This window comes from Sceloporus occidentalis, unplaced genomic scaffold, assembly GCF_023333645.1.
Source record: "Sceloporus occidentalis isolate IW3139 unplaced genomic scaffold, rSceOcc1.0.p SCAF_299, whole genome shotgun sequence".
Lineage (NCBI taxonomy): Eukaryota > Metazoa > Chordata > Lepidosauria > Squamata > Phrynosomatidae > Sceloporus > Sceloporus occidentalis.
Genome location: NW_028317279.1, coordinates 3,528 through 24,631, shown reverse-complemented (window position 1 = coordinate 24,631; position 21,104 = coordinate 3,528). Strand labels below are relative to the sequence as shown.

At 39.2% G+C, this 21,104-nt stretch overlaps 1 protein-coding gene across 1 annotated transcript in view; it reads right to left on the bottom strand.

Moving 5' to 3' along the window:
- Window positions 1-20,849, bottom strand: part of LOC149275150 (PRKCA-binding protein-like) — a gene marked incomplete at its 5' end in the record, with an annotated part of 100,792 nt that extends 79,943 nt beyond the window's left edge. Inside the window, 3 exons of the mRNA XM_089504943.1 lie at window positions 16,341-16,394; window positions 20,573-20,662; window positions 20,783-20,849. Coding sequence (XP_089361069.1) covers window positions 16,341-16,394; window positions 20,573-20,662; window positions 20,783-20,849 — 211 coding nt within the window. The remainder of the gene's footprint in view (window positions 1-16,340; window positions 16,395-20,572; window positions 20,663-20,782) is intronic.
- Between the last annotated feature and the right edge of the window lie 255 nt (window positions 20,850-21,104).

The following is a 21,104-nucleotide window of genomic DNA, read 5'->3' as shown; positions in this document are numbered from 1 at the left end:
GGTCTTGTTACCAGTGGGATACCGCAGGGATCTGTACTTGGACCCATTCTCTTTAATATTTGTATTAGTGATATTGCAGATGGTCTTGATGGAAAGGTATGTTTATTTGCTGACGACACAAAATATTGCAACAGGGTTGATGTTCCTGGAGGAAGAAGCCAAATGGCAAACGATCTAGGTAAACTGGAAAAATGGTCAGAGCTGTGGCAATTGGCATTTAATGTGGATAAATGCAAAGTAATGCACCTGGGGCATAAAAACCCAAGGGCAGAATATAGAATATTTGATACTGTCCTAACCTCAACGTGTGAGGAAAGGGATTTAGGGGTAATTATTTCTGAGGATTTAAAGGTAGGCAGAGAATGCAGTAGAGCAGCAGGTAATGCTAGCAGAATGCTTGGTTGTATAGCGAGAGGTATTAGCAGTAGGAAGAGGTAAGTGCTCATGCCGTTGTGAGACCTCACTTGGAGTATTGTGTACAGTACTGGAGACCGTATCTCCAGAAGGATATAGATATGTGGGAGAAAGTTCAGAGAAGGGCTACTAAAATGGTTTATGGATTACAAGATAAACCTTACCAGGACAGGTTAAAGGGTCTTAGCCTGGAAGAAAGACGTGACAGGGGGGATATGATAGAAACATTTAAATACTTAAAGGGAATCAACAAGGTAAAGGAAGATAGTTTATTTAAAAGGAGAAATACTACCACAACAAGAGGGGGGCAAAGGTTTAATGGTCACATCAGAAAATATTACTTTACGGAAAGGGTAGTGGACGCATGGAATAGCCTTCCAGCAGAAGTAGCAGCTGTTAATACAGTAAAGGCATTTAAGCAAGCATGGGATAGGCATAAGGCCAAGCTAGATATAGGATAAGGACAGGTACTAAAGGAAAGTACTCAGAGGTTGGGCAGACTGGATGGGCCTACTGGTTCTTATCTGCCGTCACTTTCTATGTTACCATCAGTTTTTACCACTGTTTGCAGTAGTAATTTGTGTGTGTGTGTGTTTCTTTTCCCCACACACATTCTACTTAAGGTACTAATTTACAGCTGGTATATGTCACTGTCAGAAATATTTGTGATACCGCCCATAAAGAGGTTTGCCTAGTTGTTTGGGGGCCAAAGGGACACATTTGGAAGGTGCATTTTCCATTTGGTAATCCTGTGTCCATGCCCTATTTGGAACATCTTTGAACACGGCCAATTCAATTTACCAAATAAAACCATATCTTTTTTTTAAAACTAGACAACCCTCGATATTTCAAATGCTGGTGTTTTAATTCTTTCCATGCCAAAATTTTTGGGGAGATACAGCGCCAATTTTAGGGCTTGCTCATAATAATGTATTTTTTTATGACATATTTTCTTTTAACTGGATGATTCCTCTTATGATGTCATGGTGAAATCCCTGGGATCTTTATTTTTTGAATTATTTTTTACATTTTTTTGTTAACTATTTCTACACTTCCAATTTTTTATATACCGTATTTGCTCGAATTTAAGACGACCCCTATATTTTTGGATCTTATGGGGGGGAGGGAGGAGAAAATGCCTGAATATAAGACTAGCCTAATGGGAAAAAAAATCAAAACCACTTTTTGTCATAAAAATAGTTTAATCATTAACATATAACAACCAGATTACCTGTAAAATAGCAAACATGTGCAAAAAAACAATCAAAGGGAAAAACAACAGTGTTTGTTTCTAGATTTTTTTAATCAATGATGACTGGAATGACTGGATCATTATCTTCTTCCTCGTCCTCCTCATCTCCTTTGTTTACAGTGCTGCTCTGTGGTGTCTCATGCCACAAGATATCATCCTCTGTGCCATCCATGGCATTAGTAATGCTGCATTTCTTGAAGCCAAGAACAATACTGTCAGCAGAAATCTGGCCCCAGGCATGAAGTACCCATTCACATATAAGAGTATTAGATTTTTATTAGGCTTTTTATTTTTTCCTGTTGGAGCGAGGGTGTGATCATCAGAAAGGAGCCATGCATTGGACTTCCTTTTTAAATGGTCTTTAAATGGTTTATTAACCACAACATCCAGGTCATACCTCCAGGGAAGATGACCAAATCAGTGTTCATCTTTGAAATTAGCTTTTTAACATTTGGGGTTAAATGTCCTCTGAATGCATCAAGGACAAGCATTCCTCTTTTTTGCAATGGATTCCTTGTTGTCTTCCCCAAACAACTTTAAGCCAGTCTATAACTAGACTTTCTTCCATCCACCCCTTCTCTTGAACTCTGACTATCACTCCTGATGGTACTTTTTCTTTTGGCATAGTTTTTCTTTTCAGAATAATGTATGGGGGAAGCTTTGTTCCATCTGCTAGTACTGCAAACATTACGGTTGATCGAGATTTTTCATTCCCAGTAGATTTTATGAGAACTGATTTCTCTCTCTCTTCTTGTGCACCGTAACATTGCTTGGCATGTCAAACACCGATGTTTGATCTGCATTACAGATTTGACTGAGGGCATAGTCATGCTTTTTCCTCAGAGCGATCACAAAGCATTGAAAGGAAAGTAGTTTTTCACTAAAGTCATTTGGTAGTCTTTGTGCTAAAGATATGCGTCACCTCAAAGACAAACCATGTCTTAACATCATCCTTCTGCACCATCCCATGCTGGCTTTAAATTCAGTTATTTTTAACTGTTTTGCAATTTCCAGTGCTTTTATCTGCATAGCTTCTCTGGTTACAGGGTATCCTTTGCTACGCATTTCAGAGACAAATTTTGCTACCTGTTTGTCAAGTTCTTCATGACGCCCAACTTTAGGGCCTTTGAAACAGGAGTTCTTTCTTCTGTGTCCGCCATCTCCTGACATTACACTCTGTGACACGGTACTTTCTGGCAGCTGCACAATTGTTTTTTTTCTGCCTCATTTATCACCATAATTTTAAAATTGGCATTGTATAGCTCCTGCGTAATAATTTTTTTAGTAGATTTGCCTTTTCCTTTCGCTTTCTCTACTGGTGCCACTCTTGAAGGCCCTCCTCTGGATGTGGAAGGAGTTGGCATGTCGCTTGAGCACTCTCCTCTGGATGTGGAAGGAGTTGGCATGTCGCTTGAGCACTCTCCTCTGGATGTGAAAGGAGTGGAAGACATGATGGCAATTTGGAATCAGAATACGGTGGGGTGGCAGGTTTGCTGTTTAGCTACTCTAAAACCATAATAACAAGAAGACGCTAGTCATGCTATTCTGTTACTGTATATGGTATGTGTAACTATAAAGTGTTGGCATACTCTGTAGTGTTGTTTTTATTTGAAATAAATGTACATTATGTACCAGTAATTTAAGCAATACCAGCATTACTGTATTTTACATATGGTGTATTATAGAATGAAATGGGCCATGCAGGGAATCTACCACTCACTCATAAGCACACTTAAAATCAGACAGTCACTAATAAGCACACTTAAAATCAGACAGTCACTCATGAACACTCTTAAAATCTGACAGGCACTCATAAGCACACTTAAAATCTGACACTCACTCACTGGGGAATGGTGGTAGTAATGTGGTGGTGTATCTTATTGCATGTGTATAGTGTTTTTTTTTCTTGCTCACCTGTCAGTGAGAATAGCACATCTTTTTTTTTTTTTTTTTTAAATGTCTTTATTTGATTTTCTCCATTATAAAAATACAAAAATACACAAATCAAACATACACATATATTGATACAATACAAAAAAGACATCAAGAAAGATAGATAAATATATAAATAAATAATTAAATAAATATAAAAGCTGCATTATGGGTTTATGTAGACTAGTGGTCCCAAACTGTTCCTTATCCAGTGATCACTTCATCAAAAGTAAAAGCGAACAACTCAACACACTCAAGCCCTAACTCGTAATTTCCTCTAGCCTAACTAGCCATGATTCCCATGTCTTAGATTTTGTTTCAGAAATAAAGTAGGAATTATAAAGCTGTCTTTCCATTTTTATTTGGAATTTCAGCTGGGTGATTACCGCGTTCCATGGGATTGGAAGATTTTGTTTCCATAAACGGGCAATCGTGATTTTCACAGCTATAAAACAATGAATAATGAACTGTTTTTCTTTATTACTACAGTTTGGCCACTCTAAATGTAGTAAAGCCGTTACAGGAGATCGATAAAAATTTTTTGCTGTTAAGGCAAAGATTAAATCATACATCTTAAACCATATCTTTTTCACGCCTACACAATTCCACCAAATATGAACAAAATTTCCCTTATCTGCTTTATATCTCCAGCATAACAAAACTTATTAAATCAAAACATTTTGATAACACTTTGTCCACATCATTTCCTGTAAATATTTTCTTAGTTCGAGTTAAAAGCTCCCGACTAGGTTTCCATTGATCTTTCATCAGAAAGTTTTTTATTCTCAAATATTTGAATATATCAGCACTAGATAGATCATATTCTTGTATCAATTGAGAAAAAGGTTTAGGTCCTATTGAAGTCATAAGTTGATCTATAGTTAGTATACCTTTACTTCTCCAGTCATCAAAATTTATATCTGAAATAAACAATTCTACAGATTTAAGTTTAGAAAAAGACGGGATCCCTTTATTAAGATTTAAATTTTTCTTGATATACTCCCAAATTGGGAGAATCTGTCCCAAAATAAAATTGGAACTTTTTATTTTTGAAAGATGTTTTGGAGTTAGGGAATACCATATAATATCAGCCAAGTTACTAAAACCGCCTGTCTCCAGCTCAATTGCATACCACCCTTAATTTAGGAAATTCTCTGATTGCAGTCTATATATATGAACTATTATATTTGCCAGAAAAATATTTTTCAAAATAGGAAAACCCAAGCCTCCATACTTCGGTTTACGTGCCATAACAACAGCTTTAATCTAGGTTTTTTTGCTTTCCATACGAAACATTCAAAGCTCGTCTGTACCATTCTTATCCAGGGGTCAGGCATACTTAATGGAAGCATTGAAAACATATATGACCATTTAGGTACTATGTAAGAATTTAATATATTAATCCTTCCCCACCAGGAGAATTCTTTAAAATTGGTCTCTAGTAATAAAGAAATAGATTTTGTTAAATATATACCTAAATATATGAAGTCAGACTTGGCCCAAACAAAATCATATTCTCTTTTGATCTGTTCAATTAAAGAGTTTTCTAGGTTTATTTCTAATAATGTTGTTTTGTTTATATTCATTTTGTAATTCGAGACCTTACTATAATATTTAAATTCCGCCATAAGAAAATTTAAAGAGACCTGTGGATTGGTGATAGAGATTAGTATATCATCTGCATACAAATTAATTTTTAAATCTAGATCTCTAATATGAATATCACGGTTATCTCGAATACAAATGGCTAAGGGCTCCACAGATAATATGTATAACAATGGGGACAGAGGGCAACCTTGTCTTGTTCCATTTTTTAAGGCAAACCAGTCTGAGCATATATTTGGTCCTACTGTCCTAGCAACAGGGTTGGAGTAAAGAGCCATAATTGCCGTGTGTATCCAACCCATAATTCCGAACTTTAATAAGGCTTTACTCATAAGATCCCAGTTTACCCGATCAAAAGCCTTCTCTGCATCAACTGACATTATTACAATAGGGATATTCTTCTTCTCTGCTTGATCTAAAATATTAATAATTCTTCTAATATGATTACACCATGATCTGCCCGGAATAAAACCGACTTGATCTGAATTAATAATAGTATTAAGAATAGATTTCAATCTGTTAGCGAGAATAGACGAATATAATTTAGCGTCTACGTTAATTAGAGAAATTGGCCTGTAACTAGCAGGATCTGTCGGATTTTTACGTTGCTTAAGAATAGGAAGGATATTAGCTCTAGACATTTCAATAGGAAGTTTACCATGACTAGCAATAGAATTAAAAGTAAGAAATAAAGGATCTAGAATTTGCTGACTAAATATTTTGAAGAATAGATTTGTAAAACCGTCTGGTCCAGGAGTTTTATATTTGTTTAATTTAGATATAGCTACTCTGATTTCAGCTGATGTTATATCAGTATTTAGAGTAGCTCTCTGCTCTATAGATATCTGGGGAAAGTTTATTTTATCGAGATAGTTGTCGATTTCTTCTGATGAGACTTTATTTTTCAAATTGTATAGTTTCTCGTAATATTGATTAAACTTTTCACCAATTGATTCTGGTGTATAGTATATTGTCCATTATTATCTTGTGAACCCGATTATTACTTTTTAATTTCTTTAGTCTATTCGTCATCATTTTGTCTACTCTATTACTACAACAATAGTATCTAGTTTTTAATTTCTCCATATTATTAACTGTTCTCTCCATCAATTTGTCATTAATTCGAGCTTGGATTTGTCTAATTTTTTCAAGTTTATCTATAGTGGGATTTTTTTTTATTCTCAGTAACTTCCTGATTATACAATAGATATAACTCCGCAAGATTTCTCCCTTGTTTCCTCCTAATTGTACTTTTAAGCTTAATTGGATGACCTTTCAGCACTGTTTTGAATGCACACCAATTATTTTCTGGCGAAGTATCTATAGGATTATTCTCTTTGAAAAATAAGTATTAATTCAGATAAATGTTTCACATTATCTTTATTAAAAAGAATGGAGTCATCTAATTTCCAAGTAGATCGTACATTCTTATTTATATTATTTCTAATTTCCATAATAATAATATTATGATCTGACCAGGTATTATTTCTAATTTCAATTTTTTGGATCCTATTAATGAAAGATGGAGAGCTTAGTATGTAGTCAATACGAGAATATGATAAATGGACATGGGAAAAATGAGTAAAATCTCTTTCGAGTGGATGTAAAACTCTCCAAGTGTCCATAAGCTCATACTTATTAAGAGAATTATTGAAAGCTCTTGCTTGGGACTTTATTTTTTCTTCATTGAGTCTTTTTTTTTTAAGTTTTAGTATCTAATTCACTATCTAGGACACAGTTGAAGTCACCTGCTATAATACAACAGCCGATCTTAATATTGTCTACTCGTTCCAATATCTTATTCAAGAGATGTACTGGAGCAAAATTAGGTAGATAGACATTTACCAGAGTAAACCACTCTTCATCTAATTTACAGACTATGATTATGTATCTACCTTCCGGGTCATGAAATTCATATTTAATTTCGATTTGAAGTATAGCAGAGAAAACTATTGCTACCCCTCTCTTCTTTTTAGTTTCATTTGAAGCATGAACCAAAACCGGGTATTTCTTCCCTCCCCATTTGTTATTATCTAGTCTTCTCCAATGGGTCTCCTGTAAGAAGCCCACATGTATATGCTCTCTACATAAAAAGTTATAGACAATAGAGCGCTTGTATGGCGAATTTAAACCTTGGGTGTTGACTGAACACACCTTGATCATTCAAAAATTCTAGGAACCACACATCTACATTTCCTTATGCAGCTTAACACAAATCATATAACAAAAAAAACCCAAAACATATATAAGAAACCTATCATACTACCATTCAGCTCACTCCTCTTTTGACGCCAAGAGGCCCCAGGAGGAGGAGATGAAAACAGAAAAATTACAACCTCCTTGGTCCTCAGAAAAACTAAGGCCAGGAGCACATTCATCAGAAAACATAAAACGAGACTATAGGGAGCCTTAGATATACAACCTACATCCTCCCGAATGAGGAGTCTCAAAACTGACACACCTCCTATGTCTAATTTAAGACATATAGTAGAGATAGCAACACTCACTGCTGTTAAATATATTATACCAATTATAAATATAAGGAGGCTAGAGAGACAGTTCTATAAGTTGACACCTTATATAAGATGTTCCTAGACCATGGTTATCTATATAGTCATATTTCTATTAAACACTATTATATAATAAATTAAAAATAAATAAATAAATAAAAGGAAAAACCCTTAATAATTCGTAACTTTTAGGCATTTTTTAACTAATACCCACAACTAGGCCCAAAAGTGCATTTAATTATCCTACTTGTGTAATTCATTTATTAGAAAAAGGATTGAAAAATTAGTGGCTTCAGCTTAAAAATATCAAACCTTTACTTAATTAATTAGTGTACAACGCTAAATCATCCTTATTCAATTTTTTTCTATTATGCCATTGAACATATTCATTAGTGTATACCAATTACTAATTACTTCTATATGTGGCCCCCATGAGGCCTTTAAAGTAACATAGTAACATAGTAACATAGTTCATAAGGTTGAAAAAAGATCAAAGTCCATCAAGTTCAACCTATATACATATTGTGTCCCTACTGTGTTGATCCAGAGGAAGGCAAAAAAACCCTTATGAAGCAGATGCCAATTGCCCCATACCAGGGGGAAAATTCCTTCCCGACTCCAAATACGGCAATCAGAATAAATCCCTGGATCAACGTTCTGTCTCTATTAATCTAATATCCATAACTTGTAATATTATTGCTTTCAAGAAACACGTCCAGGCTCCTTTTGAACTCTTTTATTGAGTTTGCCATAACCACTTCCTCTGGCAGAGAGTTCCATAATCTCACCGCTCTTACTGTAAAGAACCCCCGTCTGTGCTGGTGTAGAAACCTTCTTTCCTCCAACCGTAGAGGATGTCCCCTTGTTATAGATACAGTCCTGGGTATAAATAGGTCCTGGGAGTGATCTCTGTACTGTCCCCTTATATATTTATACATAGTTATTAAATCCCCCCTAAGCCGTCTTTTTTCCAAACTAAATAACCCTAATTCTGATAATCTTTCTGGGTAGAAAGTGCTTATGTACTTTGTTTATATAAATTATGCTCTACACTGGGGCCTCAATTCCCCTAATTTTCTATTAGGATAATTTCGGTCAACACCCATAACAAAAAACAAAACAAAAAAAAAACCTTTGTTAAATCGTAGCTTTCAAGTATTTTGTGATTAGTGCCCACAACTAGGCCCAAAAATACATTTAATAATCCTACTTGTGTAATTCATTTATTAGAAAAAAGATAGAAAAATTAGTGACTTCAGCTTAGACGTACCAGACCTTTGCTTAATTAATTAGTGCACAACGCTAAATCATCCATATTCAGTTTTTTCTATTATACCATTGAACATATTCATTAGTGTATACCAATTACTTGGCTAATTACTTCCATGTACTTTGTTTATCTAAATTATGCGGACAACACCCTATACTGCTTAATCAATTCCCCTACTCTTTTTTATTAAAATAACCTTACGTAATATCTATAGTGTCTACTAAGCACCCATGAGAGAAAAAAAATAAATAAATAATTGTGTTGAAGTTATGTTTAAGGTCTTGCACCATTCAGCCAACACGATTGGGGAGTCAAAAGATCTTATTTGACCTTCCCACCAGAGTCTCACATTGGATGAGCTAGTCCAGCTATATTTAATATTGTTCTGTCTTAAAGTAGATAACGATGTAGAAAATTCTCTCCTCCATGTCCGAGTCTGACCTCATCTTTCAAATTAGAGTTCCTCTTTGCACGCAGCACTTGTTCTTTAATATATAAAGATGAAAAAGAGACAATAACATCTCGTGGTATTGTTTCTGGTAGCCCATCTGGTCGTCTAAGTCTGTGTAGTTTATCCATTGTTAAGTCAGAGTCTTTTAAGGACACACCCAGAGCATGGAATAAGTCAAATAAAAACGGTTTAAGTTTATCTTGAGAGACTCTCTCTGGAATGTTACGAAAACGAAGGTTTAATCTTCCGAATCTGTCCTCCAAATCTCTGGATCTTATCAACTCTTTGGGTAACATTTTTAATAGTTTCCTTCATGGTTACGCAGTGTAAATCAAGATTTGAGATTTTATTTTCAACATCAGATAATTTGTTAACCAGCTCATTTATCTCCTGCTTAATTTCTATGGAGCCTTTAGATATTTCCTTCTTAATTTCTTCAAAATGAGCAAGCATAAAATCTTGAGACACTGTAGGACTAAGACTGCTACGAGTTTGAAGGTCCTGGGATTCATCCCACTGAGAAGTTGTTGACATAGTTAGATTTTTTTCTTTATTTCTGTCCTGGGAAGGAGAGAAAAATTCCGCCATTGATCCAAGTTGTTTCTCTTTTTTGTCTCTTTTTGGTTGTTCTTTAGGGAGATCTCTATTCACATTCCTTTTAGTTGCCATGTTGTAAGAGGAAAGAGTATCTCCACAGAACAGAACAATTTATTATCACTATATCAAGTGTATTTCAAATAATTAAATTTATAGTATAAAATATTCCAGATTAATTAAAAAAAAAAAAAAGAATTACTGGTTGTTTTTTCAGGCCAGCACCTCGTTATAAACTTTGATTTAAATCACCCAGTATACACATAGCCGGAATTCAGCCGTCTTCGCGACTTCACCTCTCCAACCGGAGCGACCGTTAGGTCTTTTGTTTGGCGCCCTTTCAGTCTCAGCTGTCCTCGGGCGGCATCAACCAGCATCGGCCAGCATCGCAGGAAACTCCTCCTCTCGTCCACCGGAGTCGACGCTGGAACCCAGACGCTTCCCCGCGGACAGGAGAGGGGCAAACAAACAGGTCCGCTCCTCGGCCGGGACCTCGTCCAATAAACCTGCTCAGTCGGCCTGACTGAGCACGATACCGCTTGCCAGGTTGCAGGCACACGAGAGCGAGAGAACGGCGGCGTTGTCTCCAGCTACCCGCCTCTCCCTCCAATCCCTCCTTCCCTGCAGCAAGTGCGCGTCTCCACCTCCTACGACGTGCATGTCGTCACGTCATCACGTCCCAAAAAGTCTTTTTTTCGGGAATAGCACATCTATAGCAATAACATGTCCCATGCTTCTCAGTCACACTTAAATCACCCTGGGAATCATGGGAAATGTAGATCACTAAGATATGCCCCTAATTGAACCAGCTATGCAAATCATTCTTACCAGACAGTCTATGCACAGACTACCAGGTAGGACTGATTTGCATAGAATTATAGGCAGGGATAAGGCACAAAACGTAAAAAAACAAAGCGGGGTCAGGTGAGAACAGCGTGACCCACGTGACCTGCGGCATCAGTAATTTTCAGAGCTTCTGGCGGATGCTGTGATCCGGCCGCATCGGAGGATGCTAAAGCTGTGGAGACGGATGCGGCGGCTGCCGACACGGCGGCGGATGCCGATGCTGTCAGGGCCGGCCTTAGGGGTGTGCGACCTGTGCAGCCGCACAGCGCGCCATGGCAACACTTAAATTAAATTGACTTAAATTAAAACATCGGGTTTTTTTGTTTTTAACGTTATTTAAATCCTCCATGTTAAATAAAGTTTTTTTTTACTTTATTTAACGTGGAGGATGTTAAATAAAGTTAAAAACAAAAAAATCCAATGCTTTAATTTAAGTCCCGGGTAGGGGCGCCGAGCGGTTGCTCGTGAAGTTTTCAGCAACCGCTCGGCGCCCCTCACTCTCCGTGACTCCAGCATGAAACGCCGGCACCGCGACGGAGTCACGGAGAGTGAGGGGCGCCGAGCGGTTGCTGAAAACTTCACGAGCAACCGCTCAGCGCCCCTGCCCAGGACTTAAATTAAAGCATCGGTTTTTTTGTTGTTGTTTTAACTTTATTTAACATCCAGAGACGCCTCCCGCTCCCACCACAGGACTCAACAAGATAAGTATGGATAATGAGACGTAGGGAGAGGGGGTGAGGGGAAGGCAGTGAAAAGGGGCTGAGGGGGGGGCAGTGAGAAGGGGCAGAGGGGGGGAAGGCAGAGAGAAGGGGCACGGGGGATGCAGTGAGATGGGGCAGAGGGGGTAGATAGTGAGAATGGGGAGTTTTGTGACAAGATTTTTTTCCTTTCCTTTTTTAGGATGGGGGGGCGCCACAGGAGTAGTCCGCACAGGGTGCCAGAACACTTAAGGCCGGCTCTGGATGCTGTGACAAGGGAGATGGTGTTTTAACCACGACGTTGGCAGATGCTGAAATTCGGAGGTATCATGGGGGATGATCTGAGGTCTGATTACAAGAAGACCTCGATTATAAGACAAGGTCGGTTTTTCAGAAGTTTTTTCTGGAAAAAACCTTGTCTTACAATCGAGCAAATACGGTATATACCGTATTTGCTTGATTATAACACTGTAAGGACTTACCTATCCAGCAGCCACGTCCCACGCCCTCAGGTAGCCGCCTACCCGGCTGGAGAGCCAAAGTGAACTGAACGCGGGGCACTTTTGGCCAGAACTGATCACCGGCCACGGCAGCTGTTCCTGATCTTGGTTTTACCCAGACGATGCGTCTTCCGCCACCTCCTCGTTACGGAGGTGATCGCAGTGCTTACAGAAGATTCCTTAATCAGTGCTCCATTCAGTTTGAGATGTCTCCTGACCTCTTCCCATCAGACCGGGCCAGAGTGGGTTATATAATGTCTTTACTTACCGAGTCTTGGCCTGGGCTTCTCCCATCTAGGAGAGGGATATGCCTTTGGTTCATAATTATTCTGGCTTTGTTTCGGCTTTCAGACAAGTCTTCAACCAGCCAGGCAGGATACAAACTGCATCTGCTCATCTACTCTCGCTTCGTCAAGGTCCACGTTCCTTATCAGACTATGCCATAGAATTCCGCACAATGGCCTCTGAGGTTAACTGGAATAACGAAGCATCGGTAGCCACCTTCACTAATGGTCTATCCGAAAGATTTAAGGAAGAGATTGCTACAAGAGAATTACCTACTGATCTGGAGTCAGTAATCTCCATCAACGCATAGATCTTCGCCTACGTGAGCGCCAGGTCCTAAGAGATCGTCAGAGAAGATCTTTGGTTTGACTGGCCCCATGATTTGTTCCTTCAGAGATGGCTGCTCTACCCCAGGAAGAACCAGCGAGGAAGAACCAGTGAGGAAGAAAAGGCTTTCCAGTGCCGAGAGCGACGGTGCCTATACTGTGGCAACACTTTGCTCGCAATTGCCCCCTCAAGTCCGGAAACGCCAGCACCTAGGTAGGATTGGGGGACCTGCTCTGGGTGTAATGTCTGTTTCCCCTACTAGTAGAGACATTTGTTTGTTTGTACCCATCTCCTTTTTATGTTCCAGCAAGACTATACATACTACTGCTTTTATTGACTCTGGGGCTGCAGGTGATTTCATTGACACCTCTTTTTGTAATACCCACAGTATTCCCCTACGTACGAAAGATTATCCTCTATACGTTGAAGCTATCGATGGACATCCTCTCCGACATGCAATCATCTCTCAAGAAACTTGTCCTTTGCAGACTTGCTTTTAACATTATCTTCTCACCCACGGCTCTAGTAGTATTGGGTTTTACATGGCTTCAACGTCAATCTGGATATCGATTGGAATACCAAATAGATAAAAGCTTGGCGATGCCTCTGTACTACACCTTTGCCGCCAGCTTCCTCCAGACTCACTATGGCCTCTGCTTGAACCAGGAGAACTTACCACACGCTTACCATAAGTTTCGCAACGTTTTTGATTAAAAAAAAGAGGCCGATCAATTACCTCCTCACAGACCATTCGACTGTCCCGTATACTTATTGCCAGGAACTGTACCACCTCGGGGTAAAGTATATTGTCTGTCTATCTCTGAAACTCCTGCCATGGAACAATATATTGCTGAGAAAGGCTTTATACACTCAGACCATGTATTGATTATCGTGGACTCAATCATATTACTAAAAAAACACTTATCCACTACCTTTAATTCCTGAACTGTTTGACAAACTTCGTGGCTCTCGAATATTCACAAAACTAGACCTTCATGGGGCTTACAATTTGATCAACATCAGGCAAGGAGATGAATGAAAAACCGCTTTCAACACCCGTAGCAGGCACTACGAATATCTTGTGGTCCCTTTGGTCTTTGTAACGCTCCCACAATTTTTCAAGAATCTGTCGATGAGTTTTTTCTGAACTATTTACAACAATTTGGTATTATCTATCTAGATGACATATTGATGACTGACCGTTCTACCCACCAGGAGCATGTTCAAAAGGTCAAACTGGAAAAATAGGAATTTGAAACCACTAGCATTGCCTTTTTCAGATATATCATTACAGACACCGGGTTTGAGATGGACCCAGAGAAACTCAAGGCTATCCTTCAATGGCCCCAACATTTACAAAGATTTTTGGGTTTCTCTAACTATTATTGAAGATTTATTTGTGACTACTCTAAAATTGTGGCTCCCCTCACAGCCCTTACTAAGAAGAGTGCGGATACTGTGAACTGGTCATCTGATGCTGTTGATGCTTTTGCCAAATTAAAGACACTGTTTGCATCTGCCCCAGTCCTTATCCATCCAGACGTCACCTTGCCCTTTCTGTTAGAGGTGGACGCATAAGAAGTTGGAGCAGGGACTATACTGTCAAAGAGGAAGAGTTACGATGGACCACTACATCCTTGTGGGTATTTTTCTAAGAAATTAGGATGTAGGGAATCGAGAAATTCTGGCAATCATTCTTGCCCTTGAAGAAAGGAGACAGCTACTGGAAGGTTCACACAACCCCATAACAATCCTTACGGACCACAAGAACCTACAATATATCAGCGAGGCCAAAAGACCTAATCCACGCCAGGCCCGTTGGGCTCTTCTTTTGTCCAGATTCAATTATATAATTTCATATCGTCCAGGATCGAAAAACTCGAACCAGACCTTCTTAGGGAGAAAACTATTGTCCCTACACACCATATTATCACAACCCTTACCACCCATGCATGGGTTTGTCTGGTGTTTGGGGTTAAAAGGCCACATTTGGGAAGTGTGCTTTCCCCCCCCCCATTTTGGTCAGTCTGTGTATATGCCCTATATTTGAGCCTGGCCACTCCAATTTACCCCATCAAACCCATTAATTATTTTTTTTTAATTAGACACCCATTTGGTATTTGAAATGCTTTTACTTTAACTCTTTCCATGTCAAGATTTTTTGGAAGATACCACGCTAATTTTAGCACTTGCTCATAATAATAAACTTTATATTTTTTATTTCTTTATTTTATTCTTTTTGGATTTGTTTTACATTTTGCTGGAACTGGATGGTTTCCCTGATGCATAATTATTTTTAAATGTTATCACGCTTTTTTTCCCCATATTTTGTGTATTATTTTTTAAATATTTTACTAATCACATTCAACCACTGACTTGCATGGTTGAATGCAGTACCTGTATTCAACCTGCAAGTGGAGCCAGAGTTCTCTAGAGGGTCTGGAGACCCTCTGGCGAACTTTTCCAACTTTGTTTTTTTTTTTTTAAGGACGCACCACCATCTTGCGAGTGGCAAAATCACTCGCAGTGGCGGTTGTGACCACTCTCTCCGGAGCGGTCACAGCGCGTCCTGGGGTGAGTGTTTGGTGTTGCTGAATGCCTTGTGATCGAGGCATTTCAGCGACACCATTGAAGTTTAAGAGGCTTGCTTGACCATTCTATATTATTCTGTTGCTAATATTTGCCTGTTCCTAACGACCCTGATTTCTCCATTCCTGACCCGGCTTGTTTGACCATCATTATTGGGACTGTGTTCGTTACCGGTGCCTATCTTTGCAGTCACTGCATACTGGGTTCCTCACTTGAATTCCACGTTACACCCCACTACTCTGGAAACGACAAGATCCTCCTATATTTGCCATCAGGATGGAGAATTGGACGAATGCAGACAAATGGAAGCGCTTATTTGGAATACTAAGGAATAGTTTGAAAGATATACAAAAACTCGGCTTCATTGGCTAGAGTACATGTCATTCAAATAGACCCAAGTGTTAGCCTCCACTCCACTGATGTGATCTTTTTGTAGAGTCAGCCTATAGTCATAGGCAACTGAGACCCAGCCTTGTTTGGAAATAGTGAAGGGAAAACATGTGGTAAGCCATTGTGTAATGCTTACAGATATGGTTCCATAGGACCATTGACCAATTACAAAAGCTTTGATAAACTTCTTAACCTTGCTGACTTACCAACAGACTTGGACTAAAACACCCATCTCCTCTGACCTCCAAAATTCAAAGTTGCACACCTCCCAAAACATTTTGGAGGTCAGAGAAGGGTATTTTAGTCCAAGTCTGTTCAAGAGAAAAAGGAAGGGGGACTGGGAAAGACAGTAACGGAGAAAAGAAGGGAAAAAATAATGACAGAGGAAATAGAGAGTCAAAAAAGGAATAACAAACCAAGGGAGCAAAGAAAGGGAGAAAAAGAAGAAAGGGGGTTAAAAGGAAAAGAAGGGGTGAAGGAAATGGGAGTAAAGATAAAAAGAAATCAAGAGGGAGAGAGAAAAAGAAAGTGGAGGAGAAGATGGATAGAGAGAACACCAGAAAATACACACAAACAGAGGATGCTTCCTTAAAAAACAAGTTATATACATTGACCAGAAGAAGTATTACTTTAGAAATATTAACAAGGAAGGTATGTGAATACTGGAAACAAATTACCTCTATAGAATTCAGCAGTTTTTTCCAATTCTTCTAGTTTTTTCACCAAACCATCTGAAGAAAAAAAAAATTCTTATGAATACATTTTCTTTTTTTTTTTAAAAAAAGGCATTTCAAACATTTCTTCAGTTTTACAGATATTTACATTATAAACAGCAAGTACATACTGGTAAAAATAGATGCTTGGATTTGGAAACCTGTATAATTTTCTAACATATTCTAGGTTATTTTTTTAACCTTAAACCTAACCCTAATTCCCTAACTACACAATATAAACTATAATTGTGATAACCCTGGGTCAGGTGAACACTTGTTATTCCCTTTTTCTCTCCAGCTCACGATCACAACGAGCAAGAGAATGACAGAGAACAGAGTTAAAGGCATTGCTTTTGTCATCTGACCATATCCATGCATGAGCAGGGAATTTGCTGTAGACTGACTGCATAGGTCTTGTAGCGGTCAGCAATAGTTGTGCACCGGCGATCGGGCTGACGAGGGAGTAATGGGTAAGTCATGGTTTGTAGGTCTTACAGAGTCATCTTCCCATGATGTTACTGGTACATAATTGGTAATGAAACGGTTAAAAGGGCTGTGCAAAGAGCAGAAGGTCATTAATTCAGATTAAAAAAAGGAAATTTTGCCTAACGCGTTTTTACAACGTTATAATCAGAATGATATTTTGAATTAACCCCTTACTGACCTTTGCCAGTTCTGAACCGTCATTAAATTAAATAAGCTTAGAAAGCGATCAACGATCACTTTCCTCGCTTAAACAGCATTGCTGTAATGCCTCGATGTCGAGGCATTCAGTAACACCGGGATCGGCATCAGGGGCCATGTCTGGCCCCTCCCCAGGGCGTCAACATCCGCCATACCTCCTAAACTTCAATGGTGTTGCTGGAACACCAAACACTTTCGTCATCCCAAAACGGCGGCCGCCCTGTAAAAAAAACAATGAAGTTGAAAAAGTTCTCTAGATGGTCTCCAGACCCAGGTCTCCAGACCTCAAAGATAGGGCATAGGTACAGACTGACCAAAATGGAGAAAAAAGCACACTTCCCATATGTGGCATTTTAAATCTCAAACAACACGACAAACCCATGCATGTGGGGTATCACTGCACTGGAGAGATGTTGCTGAACACACATTGGGGTGTTGTTTGATAGTGATGCATACCAGGTGCTATTCATTCATTCCTGAAGTACAATTTGTGTGGAAAAAAATACAAAATTAAATTTTGCCTCATGCATAAAAGGGTTAAAATACCAGCATTTGAAATACTTTGTGGTGTCTAGTTTTCAAAAATATATGGTTTGTGTCAGTTTTCAAAAATATATGGTTTGTGTCACGACACAGCGTAGGATGTAGACACCGAGGTCAGGTAGGACAGGTAAGGGATAGTCCAGAGAGCCGAGGTCAGGATACCGGAGAGCAGGAGCATCGTGGGATAAGCCGAGGTCAGGATACCGGAGAGCAGGAGTGTCGTGGGATAAGCCGAGGTCGATAACAGGAAAACAACAGGAACGCGTACTGGGATAGGCACTACCGAGATAGGCACAACCATCAGAAGGCAATGGATATGAGTTAGAGAGTCTCTTGAATAGGCACCGTTTTGGCATTAATTAGGGATTTCCCGCCAAGTTTTCAAAGTGCCATTACGTTACTTCTTGCACGGCCATCTTGTGTGTGGCGATTTCGTAATCTCCCAATATAAGTCTATGCAGTACCTGCCGGCGCCACTAGGTGGTGTGAAGACGAACGGGTCCGGACTCCAGAGCAGGACCTGTCTCCCGGCTGTAGCTGCTGGAACGCAGCGTGGAGGTGTTCCTCGCCGTGGCAGCGGCTGCTTCTGCTGTGCCTTCTTCGCGGCAGGTGCGGCGGCTGCTGTGTAGAGGCGGGGGGTCTCCCCCTTCTTCGCAGCGGCTGCTGTGTGGAGGCAGGGGGTCCTCCTCTCCCTCGTAGCGGCTGTGGTTGCCGTGCTGAGGCGGGGGGTCTCCCCCTTCTTCGCGGCAGCTGTGGGTAAATTGAAGTAGCCGGCTTAAAAGATGTTCCAAAGAGGAGATAGAGGCAGAATGACCAAATGACCACCTGAATTACGCATGTCCCAAAAGTAGCCTTTCACCAGCCAAACAATCATGTGGGGTATCACCATACTCAGGAGACGTTGTTGAACACATATTGGGGTGTTGTTTGACAGTGACATATACCAGGACCTTTATATTTATAATTAAATTACAAGTCATGTGGGGGGAAAAAAAATATTACAAAGTTTGACAGTGTGGTTGTATAATTAGTGCATGGAAATGGTTAAAATACCAGCATTTGAAATACCTGGGGGTGTCTATTTTTCAAAAATATATGGTTTGATGGGGATTAATTGAGTTAATTCAAAGATGTTCCAAAGAGGTGGCAGAATGACCAGATTTGGAAAAAAAGGTTTGGAAATCATAAAACGCTGCTTGTACTTATTGCCCAATAACTTACAAAAACAGCAAAAAAACATTAAAACATTGGGTATTTCTAAACTCAGGACAAATAGTAGAATCTATTTAGCTAGTTTTTTTACTTCCTTTTGTAGGTGAGTAAAAGATTTTTCAAAGAAAAGTCATAAAAGGTTTTTTTTTTCAAATTTTCACCATGTTTTATTATTTTTTTATAGTAAATAAGATGATATGTGGGTACACTAAATGGGTGAGGGGAAAATTACAGCTGAACACAAGCACCGCAAGAGTGTTAAAACAGCCTCGGTCCCGCAGGGTACAAAAAGAAAAAATGAGCCAGGTCCTTAAGGGGTTAAAGAAGGTATTTTTTCCCCTTTTGAGGCACAACTGAAAGTCGCTTCAACATAGGGTTTTGGCTTCTCCTGGATCATGAGTGAGGTTGAACTTGCTGGGACTTGTCGTGTCTCTTTTTAGCCTAAATTATTATATAACCCCTTGTAGTGCATTTTAATAATATGACTCCTGGGTCTGGTCACGACAGGGTTAATTAGTTAAGTATAGTCATATGTCCTGTGACTTAGGCATCAGGTGTCAACATGTACAGACCACTGTGCTGAATAGATAAGGAAACGCCCAGGCACATAAGAACAAAATGGCGAAGGACCTCTGTTTAGGGTGTCTGGACAGCATCATAAGATGGAGGGCTAGCCTTCGTCACAGAACAGAAGCCACCTAGAGATAATACCATGACGTAAAGACACTTGTCCCTGGAGGATTCTGGAAAGACCCCACAACGGCTATAAAAACCCACGGCCGCGACCACAATCTTTGGAACCTCACCTGCGGTGTTTGCAAGAACGTGCACGGACAGCCCAGGACGGATCCAGGGATCCTTGCGTCCAAGACATTTGGCTCTTTGAAAAGACCGTTCCCTGCTGAGTTGCGAGTTAATCAGCTAGAGTGATAACTACTTGGCTTGGTGATGTATTACTGTATTGACATTTGACACTATAGCATTAATTGCTGTGATATTGATTGATTGATTGCTTAACCCGTTTTACACACACATATATACATACATATAAGTTTGCATACACAACTATTTTCTATGTGCTGTAGTAAGAGTTCTATATTAAAGTTTTGCTTGATCAAATTGCTGTGTGTTGCGCTGTCATTCCGTATCCTCATTGATTGGGAAACACACCCCTATTTGGGGTGCGCCATGCCAATGTAATAATGACATATGCTTAGCATTTGTTATTAAACCCCTGGCTTATATTTGTGCAGACTCTATTCATTTATATGCTCAATGATATTTGATGAGACAAAGCTGTATGGATTCAGTAGAGTATACACGTAGAAAGATGGATGCTTCCACTCACGACCTGAACAGGGCCTCAGCTTTTGTAAGATATACACTATAATTTGAATAAAGTACAGAAATCACCAGGGCCCAAACCTGTTTGTCTAGTACCACTAAACTTAAAAAAAAATATATCATTGGGAAATGAAAACGTAGAAGCAAAATAATAATCATGATCATCATCATAATCATAAGGGTTGCATTGATCCTGGTCATTACTGAGACACAAGCCCAAGCTCCCAGATGATCATGTTACAATTAGGCAGCTTTAGAAAGTGGGGTTTCTCAGATACATTGTTCTGCAAAAAAAAAATCCATATGTAAATAAAATAAAAGGGTAGATTCTTTCAAATAAGCTAAACATCATTTTAAATGCTTACGGCATCTAAATATAACAAGGTAATGAGTTGTAGGATAGAAAACATTACCATTACACAAGATGGCTCTACTTAAACCAAGAGCATCTGCTGTGCCCGAGCTCATGTTCTCCACAAGTCTGTGCTTAACTTTCTTCAATACTATGTAAAGATATAAAGAATACAGTGAGATACAATTAATAATAAAATTGCGCAGAGAAAAGGCAGTAAACATTTAAAGAATAATGTCTGTGAAATTCTAACACACAAAAATTATCTTACCAATATCCAGAGACTTTCCCTGCTTAGGATCCGCTTGCAATTTGTTGTAATTAATGGTTACTTCCCCCTAGTAAGATAAAAATATTGAATATGATTTTTGTTTTCTTTTGGATGTTATTTTACAAACTCACCTGCATCTCCCTCCTTCATTACACGGTAGGGTGCGCTTGGGTCAAAAAAAACTTCGGCAAGGACATTTGTTGGTCCATTACCCACATAATTACGTACTGGGTGCTTCCATAGTGATCTCTCTCATTATGATCCACTTGAAAAGGCCAATTATAGTCCACTCTCCTTTATTAACCATTCTCTAAATATCCTC